General features: G+C 38.6%; 1 protein-coding gene across 4 annotated transcripts in view; it reads right to left on the bottom strand.

The window, feature by feature from the left end:
- The window catches only part of ARHGEF4 (Rho guanine nucleotide exchange factor 4), a 1,506,374-nt gene that overhangs the window by 337,840 nt on the left and 1,154,967 nt on the right, over positions 1 to 13,567 (bottom strand). For all 4 annotated transcript variants that reach the window (XM_044070170.1, XM_044070171.1, XM_044070172.1 and 1 more), the window contains one exon: positions 1,674 to 1,868. In XM_044070170.1, coding sequence (XP_043926105.1) covers positions 1,674 to 1,868 — 195 coding nt within the window. The remainder of the gene's footprint in view (positions 1 to 1,673; positions 1,869 to 13,567) is intronic.

The following is a 13,567-nucleotide window of genomic DNA, read 5'->3' as shown; positions in this document are numbered from 1 at the left end:
AAATACTGAATTTCATTTGATTGACACCACAATAACTAATTTGCAAAATACTGAAAAATCATTTGACCGAGTCTCATTATACTGAAAGCTTATAATGCTGAATTTCAAAATACTGAATTTTAAGCCATAGAAGTGATGTGTGTTTCCCTTCACCTGTGACTTGCTTGTGATAAAACAACATTACTGTAACTTAAAGTGCTTACTGTCAGAATATCGAAAGTAGTGTTGTAGTGTTTCTAAATGTGGGTATGTCTCTTTACATTTTTATGGACAGTATCTAAAGTAATATATAAGTAATATGGCAGATGTTTCGTGTGCTCTCAGCAGTAGTGGCAGTATGTACAGTACTGTAAGGGAAGTAAAAGGCATATGCCTTTTTTTCCACTGTAGTGCGATCCTGGAATTAGTATATATAGTTGGGGAGTGTGGGGTGTGCAGCCCCTCACATTGGGGTGTGTGTGTGGGGGGTGTAGCCTCCCACCTAGTTTGGTTTTATATTGTCCAGCTTCTGTTAAGAGGGTAAGTAGTTTTTAAGTTTTGGAAAGAGTTAGTCGTTGGTGTTGTAAGTGTGCATGTCTATGGCTTAAAATTCAATGTTTTGAAATTCAGCATTGTAAGCTTTCAGTATAACAAGACTCAGTCAAATGAGTTTTCAGTACTTTGAAAATTAGGTATTGTAGTCTCAGTCAAATGAAATTCAATATTTTTAGTTTTCAATCATGTGAAGCAGATACACACACACACACACACACACACACACACACACACACACACACACACACACACACACACACACACACGCACTTGTTCTCAACCATACAACATTACTGGCCGTGATTTGTAGCACAGAGGAAAAGACTGTAGTTCATTTAGTGGCCCAGGCACTGAAGGAGCCGGTTAGGAACTGGGAGGAGTGAAGAAGTACGGCCCACTGGTTTCTCCTGGAAGTGGGATTTCTCTGGTGGAGACCTGTGAAACTACCTCCTGTGCTTCTGGGGGTGGGGGTGGGTGGGTGTGGTGCTTAAAGGGAATGCCCCTTGCAGAAGTGAGGTGACATCCTTCATGAACAACTCACTGTATGTCCCCTCCTTCTCACCACACTAAGAGTGTATGGGAATATTAGGGCCACATACCCCCCAAAAAAATCACAAACCACCCTGATCGCTGTCTGAATGATGAGCCCTCTCCATCAACCCATGCCCTGGTAAATGGGAAGGAATAAGCTAATTAGCTGGGTGGAGGCTGATGACTGACAGGCAGCAAGGGTAAAGTGACTCTCCAAAGCAAGCATATGGCATTCTTCACTTGTAGCCTTTACATTTGCATTATTTATGTATTTGAAAACTGTATGTCTTCTCTTATCATAACTATTCTTCAAAGACTACTTAACTGAATTACGTTATTTCTGTCTGAATTATACAAGTTACGGTTTATCACTCAGTCTGTATACCTATACCTACATTTGGAGCTTTTCTCCCAGGACTCCACTGCAGATAGGTTGCAACCCTGATGGATAATCTAGCCATGAAAACATAAATAAGTAAATTAGTAAGTATTCTAACCACATTATTTTGTATGCTTCTGATTTGTAAACAAACCTAGTGGTAGGCTTGCTGTAGGCCATGAAATTATGTCGTGAAGAAGGCCAGCATTAATTACATACATGCACTTACCTCACAGATGTCTCGCAGGTGTTTGATGTAGTCTTTTTCTGTGTTCATAATTTCATTAATGACATTTGTCCTCATCTGGTCCTTGTTGAACTGGACAGCCCCATGGCGACGCGTGCCACTGCCAATTTCATCAGGCTTCCCATCTTCCAGTTTCATGGTGTAGTCATCCATTAGCTCATCCTGATTTACTCGGAGCTTGAAGAATAGCAGGACACAAGTTACTGATTTCACTTCAGTGTGATCTATGGATTATAGTACATAAATGGTACAAAATCTACCATAACTACATGTTCTTTACACAGATTTCTGTCAGTTACCAGACCCAAGTAATTTTGTTCTGTGCAGTAGTAAAGATGAAACACCACTGCTGCTATGCCTTTGTCTAACTGGTGGTTATGTAATTGGCTATAGGTCCACATGTAGATTTTCATTCGTACTTATGCCCAGACTGGGTACCAGGCATAAGGGAGATACATTTGTGATTGTTATCAGTCAGTGAGATCACAGAAATGTAATAAATGTAACAAAATAATGGAATAGCCATACCTCAGAGCATTTCCCTTACTCCAAAGTTCAGAGAGTTTGTACATGCAAATAAGATCAAGTTTATTAATGCTGTTTTTGAAAAACACCATTAAAAAGTAAAAATCAATAAAGAATAAACAAGTAGTAGGGAAAGAGGCACTGAGGGGGGTGAATTCTTCTGCAAAAATACTTTGTGTTTTAACAAATTTTGAAGTTTGAAGGATATGTTTTCTCTCAGTGTTCTGAAGATTTACCTTTGAGTTTCTGTCACTGATCACTAATGTATCAAAGAGCCGTTGATGCTGTATCTGTGTGCATGTTCAAGTTAGTGTGTGTGCAAGCACATAGATCTATTTGACCAGGTTTATGTTGTTGTCCCACTACATGGCAAGTTAACTGTTATATTACTAGTTTCAGCCCCTGCACCCTTAACTGTTTAATTGTTCCTTTAGGCACAAAATAAGATCTGCAAAGCATTTGCTGTACTTTTTAACTTACTGCTCTAAGCAGGACTATACATCTGTTTATTAGTTATATCACATGTTTCTCAGCACCAGACAAAATTCTGCATTTAACCATGACTTTCTAAGCCAGGATTAGAATAACATTTCCTCTCTTTTTTATCTCTAGTGAGGACTGAACTGGTAACACCACTAGTTCTGATGCTAGTGATCTAACTACCGTATTCCAATGACAGTGGAACTGTATCCCAGTTTAAGACCAGCAGGCAGAATGGTTTTATCAAAATACATATGATGTAACTTGGAAATTCTTTAAAAGCTAGCCTTGTGAAAGTGGTTTGTGGGAAGCTTAACATGTTATCATGGATATTTGTGACTCATAAAATTTATCATGTATAGCCACTCCAAATAGGAGTAACATAGTGCAAAAAGACTTACTAGACTTTTATGAAATTCTCATTTGCACTTTGGCATGTGTAGTATAAATGAGCAATCTGGCATACTGATTTTGTGCTAAACACTGCTAACTTCCAGCATGGGACGAGTGAGGAGGGGTATTTTCTACATCAATTTGAGACTGGGACTGAATAAAAAGAAGTTGGCTGGAGAGGGTGTCCTCCATATTATACTGGTCCTAGTCTCACAAAATGAGAGGCAGGAGGATGGATGCCTTCTATGCTATAAAGTTACAGCAGCTATGATAAGACAGATGCTTCCTATTTTATACTGCTGCTAGGAATACATAAAAAGAAGAGGGGAATGGGGGTCTACTTTAACAAGAGGCAAGAAACTAGTCATGATCTGTTTTTACATACACCACTGACAGGGACATGACAACTGAGAGACAGGGAGTCTACTTTACAAATAAACACATTCTTAACATTACAGCTGGGGAAGGGAAGACTTAAATGTAGGAAAGCAGTAGTTCATATACGGCCAGGGCCTAATTTTATATCCCAACTTGAAATGCCATCAGGACAAAATATGTATATAATGCAGAATCTGGAATGTAGAAAAATGATTCATCAAAAACATCATCCAGGTCCTTATTAACATGATTAAACAGACTATCTTTTTCAGAAAGCTTTTTTCTTTATATAGAGCGATAATAATGGAATACTGTCTATCACAGGTAATGGGGTATGACCTGTATTAGGGTGACACAACAACAGGTTAGTTTAACAGTGGTTTCTAAAACTGCCTCTCATTTACATGGAACTTTGTTAAGAGAAGAGTTGAGTAAGCTATATGATTATTTTCCAGAGTTCTAATGACCCAAGTAAAGATGAAAGAAGGTTAAGCTGTTAAGGTGGGGATTGTTTTATGGACAAAGGGTCTTTTCTATATACGCTCTCTTCCTCTTCATCATTTTTTTGTTTCACACATGGATGGCAATAAGGGCACAGCAATACTAGTTAGCGGAGGGGAATGAAATCATTGTTTGCCATAGAGTTGCCTATTCCACAGGGCAATTGTCCAGGATAAACAGAATGAGTCTGATCATTACAAACAGTATCTTTTCCTGAAGGTCTCTACTTTTTTTCAACAGAACATTGCTAGAAAAGCCTTCTGCTTGGATCTGTGGCACAAAAGGAAGGAACTCTAACTTTTAACCAGACAACCAGATTTCAAACATCAGCTCAGAAAGTGTAGGTGCTGGGTGTGGGCTGAGGGGTGTGACTGAGCAGCCCTTGTCAGCTTTCCCAGCACTGGTGAGGGACTGGGGTTCTGTTCAAGCTCCGGCATGCCCCACTGGTGGCTAAACTAACTGAAGTGTGGTAGAAGGGAGAGGCTTGAGTAGGCTGTCATTATAAGAAGTGATTTTTTTATGACATATTATGACATAATCCATGCTCATTCCCCAGTTAAGATACTCATCTCCTATACACAAAGAAAATCCACACGTTTCAGGCACATATATATGCCTGCCTTCTGACCCTCATTTCTATTAAAGGGGAAATGGCTGCCTTAGGAGAAAAATGACCATGTGGTTGCTCTTTTCCTGGTGATGAAAGGCCTTCCAGCAGTGTTAGAGCAGAATTCCACTAAATTCCTGTCTAGACAAAGAAGGGATGGGGAAACAAATTCTATTGTCATGGGGTAAAAAAAAAAATAAGGTCACTCTCTCCTTGAAGAAGGAGAGCCCACCTGCAGGGTTACAGCAGGATTTGGGTCCACTTGCTTTGGTCAGACCCCCTCCCCAATAAGAAGTGTGTAAAAGGAATGAATGGGCTAATAGAGGACTGTCTGGATGTCAATAGTATGGGGTAGGGGATAAAGAAAAAAAAAAAAAACAATTGCTAAAAGGGAGACTGTTCAGTAGCCTCTTATATAGAAGAGCTGTCCTGCAATCAGTCTGAATGGATAAAAGCACTGCACAGACAAGATGATCAAACAAGGAATTATCAAAAATAATGCCTAGATCCCTTATTGACAGTGACTGACTGAAGGAGTGTGTTACCTATATGGGATGTGAAAATGTTTTGTTTACCAAAATTAACTAAGCTACAGTTTTCACATTTAATTTGAGACCATTGAACCACTTATTAACATGGTCTAACCCACATTGGTGCATTTGTGAGTTAGTGGAAGATTTAATAACAACACCCATTTTACCATTGTCTGCAAACTTAGATAAACATAATCATGGAGTACTGGCCTGAAGGTCTAACAGATATAGACAGATAGATGGATAGATACATAGATGCTTGTTGAGACATTACTATCTTTTTGGCAAAATGTGACTGCTGCTGCTGTGAATAACAACAATGAGAAAGTAAGAGAATGCTTCTCATACCTCTCAACTGTACAGATTTTCAGAGAATGTCCAGATTTTTGTCTCATATTTTTGGCCAGTTTTCCATAAAATTGTGGTTTTCTGGCAAATTAGCGACAAATCATTAATGACTGAAGTTAGAAAATAATGACAGACATTTGAGTTTCAGACTTCATACCCTTCAGAAAATTTATGCTAATGCAAAATCTGTTATTCTATCAATGTTCTAAGTTTCTAAGAGTAATATTTTAAAATTGTCCCTATTTTTGGGCCTTTGTCCCACTTTTATTTATGTTTTTGTCCAGATTTCTTGCTCTAAGAGGTTAAGAGGTATGATGCTTCTCCTGACTTTGGGTCTAACAAAAGTGACATTTATACTAATGTCTTCAAGATGTTTAGTTTGTGTGTGTGTGTGTGTGTGTGTGTGTGTGTGTGTGTGTGTGTGTGTGTGTGTGTCTACATGTGTGTGCGTGTATTGAAATGACAGAGTGATTGATTTATTTCTTGCCACACCCAGAAGGAACAGAGCCAGAACCAAAATATATACTCTGAGAGAGAAGTGAGTGAAACAATTCTTAAATCAAGTTTAACAGGAATTAGATGACATGAAAAACAGTGGAAGAATGAGGAGTACTGTTGAATATGTTAATGTAGTAAATTGCCGGAAAGTTGCTTACCAAACAGGTGCATAGTGAATGTGCTAAGCTGCTGAAAGAAATGTAGCGAGAGAGACCTCATACATTCTTGCAGTACAAAGTATGTGCTTAAGAAAAGTGGTGAAAGAAATTAGTGATACAAACAGTGAGCATGGTAAAATTGTGATGAATTTTCAAAATGCAAAAGGGGGTTACTGCATTTAAATTAACTAAAAGCACTGCAGTGACAGATGACCTGTGATTTGGGGGAAGTTTTGGAAATTTCCCAGATGTCTTGCTAGTCCATTTAACACATAAAAAAAGTGGTATACTTCAAAAATGAGTACTGCAGGGGCAGCCATATAAAAAAAAAGTTCACTTCCCAAAACTAGAGTATGGTCTGCCCCTTCTATGATTTCACTTAGTTCAAAACACTTAAACTACAAACCACTGAAAATTAAATATTCCATTTTGCTCTTCTAGCATACCTAAATAAACACCATTGTGAACTATTAAACCAAATTAACTGCCCTCTCAGTGAGCAGAGCAACATACCTCCATGCCATTCTTATATATAAAATTCTTTACACCGCTTATTGCCCCCTGCTTAAAAGGCTTCCAGTCAGGAGAACAAACTGCTGACTTTGAAGCAGCCAAGATAATAAGTCTGTTCATACCCATATTCAAAAATATACTTGATAAAAGCACCATGTCCAATCTAGGTCCTTATGTCTGGAATGGTCTCCCAAATCAAGTAAGAAATAATCAAAATTTGAAAGCCTTCAAATCCTCTCTAAATGAAAGCTTACACACAGAAGCAAAAATTTCATGATATGTGCTAAAGCATTGCATTGGATTGCCCAACTTACATATGTCTGAATCATAAATGTGAATCCATTGGTATCCTTCTCTGAACAAAAATACGTATGTTATATGTATAGGGTCAACTGCTATGTAACATAACTAGAGAAAATTATGCACAAACCTGGTGAAATTGGTAAGTTACCTGTACTGAGAAAGAGAAGCAAAAGATATCATAAGCAAAACAACATCAGTGCTGCTATCATGAAAGATGAACAGATGTTAAGTTCTGCTGAAACATAACAAAATGGTCTCACAAAGGTAAATGCTGTTGTCCAACCAAGGCTGGTTACAAATAGTACTGCGGTACAACACAATGAGAATGCTTTACATGAGAAAATCTCAGAGGGGTAGCAGCAAACAGATGTTTTGCAGTCTAGTGTTACAGCTATCCAAAGTGAAGAGTTACTTGAAAAATGATTCTAACTTTATAAATATTCTAGGGGACCTGAAATAGACAAGGCTGATGAGCAGAACTTTTCTGGGTGTGCTATTAAGAAAGGCAAAGTTGTTGAGAAGCTATTAGAGTTTATTACATGAAATATACTTGTGCATCAAAAGGATAACCATGAACAAGAGTAACAAACGAGACTCTCGTTCAACATTGTGTAGTTCTGCAAGAAAAAGTCAGGAGGATATTAAATAAGGAATTAGAAATGTTAAAATAGCCAGGGAGCACTGTGTTTAAGTAGAGAGAACTAATAGCTATGAAAGAACAGATGGAATCTGAAAATGTAGGAAAAATGACACAGTGTGCTACAAGGTTGATTACTGATCCTGATTAGCAAAAGATATAGCAAAATAAAATAGAGAAATGGCTGGCATATCCAAAAGACACAACAAATTTTCTGTACAAGTAGAAACTGTAAAATACAAATGTAAACCTGAAAAAAATAAAACAAAAAGAAAAACATCAACATGACCTAGTGCTGAAATACAAAACAGAAGTCTCTTTCAAACCTAAGCCAGCATTTTCTGTTTACAGACTGAAAAGAAAAATGTGGTGGGAGCAACAAAAGATTAACAATCACCAGCATGATCTAAAATCAAAATACAAGAATGTGCAAGCTGATAATAAGTTGCTAAAAGCACAACTTCAACAGAATGAAAATAAAGTCAATAACTATATACAAAAGTGTAAATTAAAGTAAGCAGTTTGTACAGATCACTGAGGTATTCCAAAAAGCTATACATTGAGTTGACCCAGTAGTCAGGGAGTTGTTGACACACAAAGACAGTAATCTAGTCTTTGACCATCACTTGTCTACTGTAGTGAGGAAATCATTCTATGTTGTGCAACTTATAAACAAAGGTATGGCATCTAGGTCCAAGGAAGTCATTATGCCACTGTATCCGGGATTTATCAAACCTATCACTTAGTACAATGCCCCCTTTGGTATGTACCTAATCAGGCATATCCAACAACTAGAACATTCACAGAGGTTCCTCACTAAAAGAATACAAATTGTATATAACATGTCTTATGCAGATTTCTGCCTGTATTCTTTCTCCTGTAGGCTGTTGAGGGCAGATCTATGCCTGGCATAGAAGGCATTGGCAGACCCCACTCTGATGGACTTCCTGCATAACCGCAAAACAAACAGCACCAGAATTACCCATTTTAAAGACTTAAACCTTGCCTGTGATATAAATAGGACCTGCTGGAGAGACACCCATGTATCCCAGAGACTACCCCATTGCTGGAACAGGCTCCTCATCCATGTGAAGCAGAGCTCCTCCCTAACCCAATTCAAGTGTAATTTGGACAATTGGATGCAGAACAGGAAATGCATCCCTAGTTTGGCACCTATGTCTCTAATGGGCATGGGCAGCTTGTAAATGGTTCAGCTCCCAGGCCCCTGCTTGTAAATGTTTCACCTCCCAAACCCCTGCTTACAGTTATCAAAGATAACAAAACTTGTCAGAGATTTGGGATGCATACCTAGGCTTAAAAAGGCCCTAGTAAACACTATGAATCTATAATGAAATACAAAGATGCTATAACAGTGACTTGAGAATCAAGTCATCAATGATCTAGAACAAAAGTGACATACTGCAGGAAGAAAACAGAAATGTTACAAAATCGGTGAACAGTACGAGTCTATGCTGGAGCAAATTATTGTGTAAAACTTTGGAGGCTGAAAATGTAGTCCAACCCTTGGAGGAAACAAGCAGTAAATTAAGACATTGTCTGTCAAGCCTTACCTCTCATGCTGAGCTGATGCAAGAAAGTCATGCTTCCGTAACAAAATTACAACAGGAAATCAATTCCCTCAAACATAAAGACGACTCCCTCATTAACCTTCTGAAGCAAAGAGAGTTGACCAATATAGAGAATGGCAGAGACATTCCGTGTCTGAAAGCAACAGGAGCCCCTGAACAGAACTGTACTGAAGGCCAGAATAGCATACCCAGTGAGACCACAGAACAAACAGCTGCAGAGTTTGAAGCTGCAGAAAAACAAGTTTTAATCAAAATGGGACAGTAGAGAATAGTTCAAAAGTACTGTGGGTCACATGATCTGTTCATGTAGTCTAAATCAACAAACTCACCAGTCATGGCTAATATAAAAGAAAGCTCGGTCAACAAGCCAGCAACTGAGGTTTCAGTACATGAGGACAGGAATATTAAATATCCTGACTTTAAGGAAAATGACAATAATCTATAAGCCATTTAGTACAAGACAGGTAGAGACAAGAGGAACTTCCACATGGTTTTTGTGCTCAGTGAAAATGCAATGCTAGTAAAGACCACTGTAACAACATGGAATATTGTGATGTAAACAGTTATGGAAGTCTCTTTCTTTTTCTATAAAGGGGGAAATATGTTCCAGGACAGAAAGGTTTTGCATTGATAATAGCCAAGACTTGTCATTGGACTCACGCCAAATTAACAGCAGAGAAACCATTGCTATGAAGCTGGTAATAATTGAGATATATTAGAAGTGTAGTGATTTGACCATCCCAATATCTCAGACAGACAGACAGACCCATGCTAACTGTGGGACAATATAAAACCAAACTAACTGGAAAAGATGTATGTGCCCCTATTGGTCAGTGTGTGCCCACCATAAAGCCCAGCAGCCCCAGGTAAATAAGCCACTGGCTAGCCGGTGTCCAGTTGCCCAGCTTGGGTTAACTGGGATAACTCTGTTGAGTGAAAGCTGGATGTAAAACCTGACAGACATTAAATAAGAATTGCTACACTCAATGTAAATTCACTAACAGGGTAGAGCTTGGAAGTGGATGACATGATGTTAAGTAGGAGGCTTGGCATCCTATGTATCCAGGATCCAAGATGGAAAGGCAGTGCAGTAAAGCCACTTGGCTTGGGATCCAGAGTCTACTATGGGGAGGAAGATAGGCTAGAAATGGTGTGGGAATTGTGGTAAGGGAGATGCTTCAGAAAGCAGGAATGGATGTCATCAGAATTAATGACAGATTCATGGCAATCAGACTCATGTAATGTTCATAATCTTAGCCTATACCCCATAGCAGGATTGTGATATTGAGAAAGAGAGTGCATTCAGACAGCAGTTGTATGACATACTAGATATGCAGGACAACATGAATTGGTGTTGATAACAAATTACCTGAATACACATATTGGGACAGACAGAACAGGATACAAGAACTTGCCTGGGTCCACATGGGTGAGGCAAAAGGAATAAAGAAGGAGAGGCTATTCTAGACTTCTGTCTGGCAAATGGCTTGATAGTAGCCAACACATGGTTTAGCAAGAGAGACAGTCAAAAGACCACATAAAAGAGTGGTCAACACACAACTCATACAGAGTTTGTAAGTCTGTAAGGAAAGGGCACTAGAGTAAAATCTTCAATTGCAGTCATCCCCAGTTGGCACACAGCATAACCCACAGGTTGCGACAATCATCTGGAAGCAGTGGTCAGAGAAGGCTTAAGATCAACAGAGACCAGGCTGAAGACCTGAAAGTTGACTGAAGAGAATGAACAGCAGCTCAAGAAATTACTCAGAGCTCTAGCACCTCGAGAAGAAGAGGAAATAAGTGAAACTGAAAACGAATGACAGCACCTCAAAACAACACTTGTGAGGACTACTGAAAAGATATGTGGTCAAGGCCAGGTATGGAAATAAGGTACATAAGGAAAGCTGGTGGTGGAATGCAGAAGTCCATGAAGTCATCAAAAGAAAGGAGGAGTGCAGGAAAAAAGTGGGAAATAGAAAAGATGGACCAGGCTAGGAAGGAATACTGGTTGGCTAACAAAGAGAGTAAAAAAGGAGTTGCAATAACAAAGAACAAGGCACCAGTGGTACTCTACCAGCTTCTGGAAAGTGACTCAGGAAATGGCAAAATTAATTTATATCAGGTTGCAAGGCAAAGACAGAAAGATAAAGATGATAGTCAGACACTCTTCATAAGGGATGCTGTAGAACAGAGCGTGTGTGCTGTGTCTTTAAGAAGCATATCAAGGACTGAACATGCATATATAAATAGCAGACACATGCTATACTCAGTGCCATTTTTGAAAAGTGCAGTCAGAAAGTGAGCATGCAAGAATGAATGCAGTTAGTTTGTATATAAGGTACCTAAGTTGAAGTTAATAAGCTACAATCGTGATGTGTTTGTACATGATAAAGCTGCTTGAACAGAAACCATAAAGAATCGTCTATTACATCCTGACTAGATGAGCAACATGGTGTCAGAACTGGGATTCCAGAGACTGATATTCAGAGCCACAAGGTGCAGAGATAATAGTGAAGATAAACTAAGAGAAACCAGCATGAAAAAGGGCCAGAAAAGAACCAAAGTTAATGAAAACTTGCATGAACAACTTATTTTCTAAAAGGATAAAACAGATTATTACAAGGGCACAAATGGTATTATTAAACAAGCGAGAGGCCCAAAAGGTTTATTAATTAACTAAATGTTTAAAATTAAGATATTTGATAAAACAATTATCAGAAAAGCAAAACAAGTATGTTTAAAGCAAAACAAGTGTGTTTAAAGCAAAATGAGCATGTTTAGAGTAAAATGAGCACAAGAAAAGTACAAAGGGCATGAAAAGAAATTAAATCAGCAAAATGAATATAATAAGGGGATAAAAGGGTGCATTAAGCAAAATAAAGCAAGGGGACTCCATATTTTTGTCAAAGTGCTGTGTTTTGGTATAACTACGACTTTGTATTGGATCAATGGCATAAGTAGAGTTATTCAAAGTACTAAAAGATGTGTAAAAGTACTTACAGTGTGTGCTTATTAATGTGCACGTATTCCAAAGAGTTTATTTGTGTGTAAAGTGCAACTATTTTGTGAAGTACAAAGTACAGCCATTTCAAAAAGTTTCTTGTGCTGGGTATGTCTATTTGTAAAGTGCTGCTATTACAGAGTGTTTCTTGCACTGTAAAGAATTATCTAGCAAAGTTCTGCCATTTTGGAGAAGTTTCAGTGTGCCCTGTACTGTTTATTCGCAAATGCAGTTACTTTGAAATGTTTCTTACTCTGAGCTTCTTCTGCCCAGCTCATTTGCACAGTGCAGTTATTTGACATGTTTCTTACACTGATAAGAGGTGATTTCTTGCAGTATAGCAATTTCAAGAGTATTATAATGCCTGACAGACTTATTTCACAAAGTTCAGTTATTCAGAAGCTTGTTGTGCCATTGGGCAAAGTTACAAATACTGGCGTAAATTTTTGGCATATGTGTATATGTGTGTGTTCATGCATATTTGCAAAACCCTTCAGGTCTATATTAGAACACCGAACATTTGAAATGTCAGGTGTTCTAATATCGACCCGTTTTCAGCGAATGCTGAAAATATCGAAGTAACAGGAAACAGAATTCTTTCCTAGGGAAAGAATTTGGTTGTCTGTTTCTGTTGCTTCAGTATTTTCAGTGCCCTGGTGGAAAGTTACGGGTCAGGTTCAGGTAAGTGTGCGATTGTGTGGACATGTGGATTAGGGCGGGTTAGGTGAGATTGGGTTAGGGCGCGGGTCAGGTAAGTGTGCGATTGTGTGGACATGTGGGTTAGGGCGAGTTAGGTGAGTTAGGGTTAGGGCGCAGGTGAGGTGACTGTGCAATAGTGACAGACCTTAGGGTTAGGGTTTGGGTTAAGGTAAGTGGATAGTTAACGGTGTTTATATAGTTTAGTGTAGGGTTAGATGTTAGAGTTTAGGTGTATGTGTGTGGATTGCTGTTTGTTTGGTGTGCTTGTGTTGTGTGTATGTGTTTTGGAACAGCAAATTTTTTCCCCTAGGAAAAAAATTGCTGTTCCGAATGTTCAATGTTTTTTTTTTCGATTGCTAGGGTTCGATATTAGAACACTCGACATTTTGAATGCTCGGTGTTCTAATATAGACCCAACCCTTCATATGGCAGAGGGATTTAGAAAGCCCTCACACTTGTATTTGATCAGAATATTGCAGAGAATTATAGAGAATATTTGAGCAAGAGTACAATATTTTATACATAGGTTCATAGGTTCATAGGTTGATACTAGGCTATCTGCCCAAGGGCATTTATAAGCCTAGCCAGAGTGTATTTGGCTTTCGCCTCCCTATTAGATTAGCCTACTGTGCCTCTGTATAGTAGGTCACAGAAGGTAGCCCTTTAAGATTAGTTTACTGTGCCTCTGTCAAGCAGGGACACAGAAGAGATCC

The sequence above is a fragment of the Protopterus annectens genome, chromosome 4.part1, assembly GCF_019279795.1.
Source record: "Protopterus annectens isolate FY-2018-M chromosome 4.part1, PAN1.0, whole genome shotgun sequence".
In the NCBI taxonomy this organism is placed as follows: Eukaryota; Metazoa; Chordata; order Ceratodontiformes; family Protopteridae; genus Protopterus; species Protopterus annectens.
Note: the sequence above shows the minus strand (reverse complement) of the source record. Positions and strands in the feature narration are given on the sequence as shown.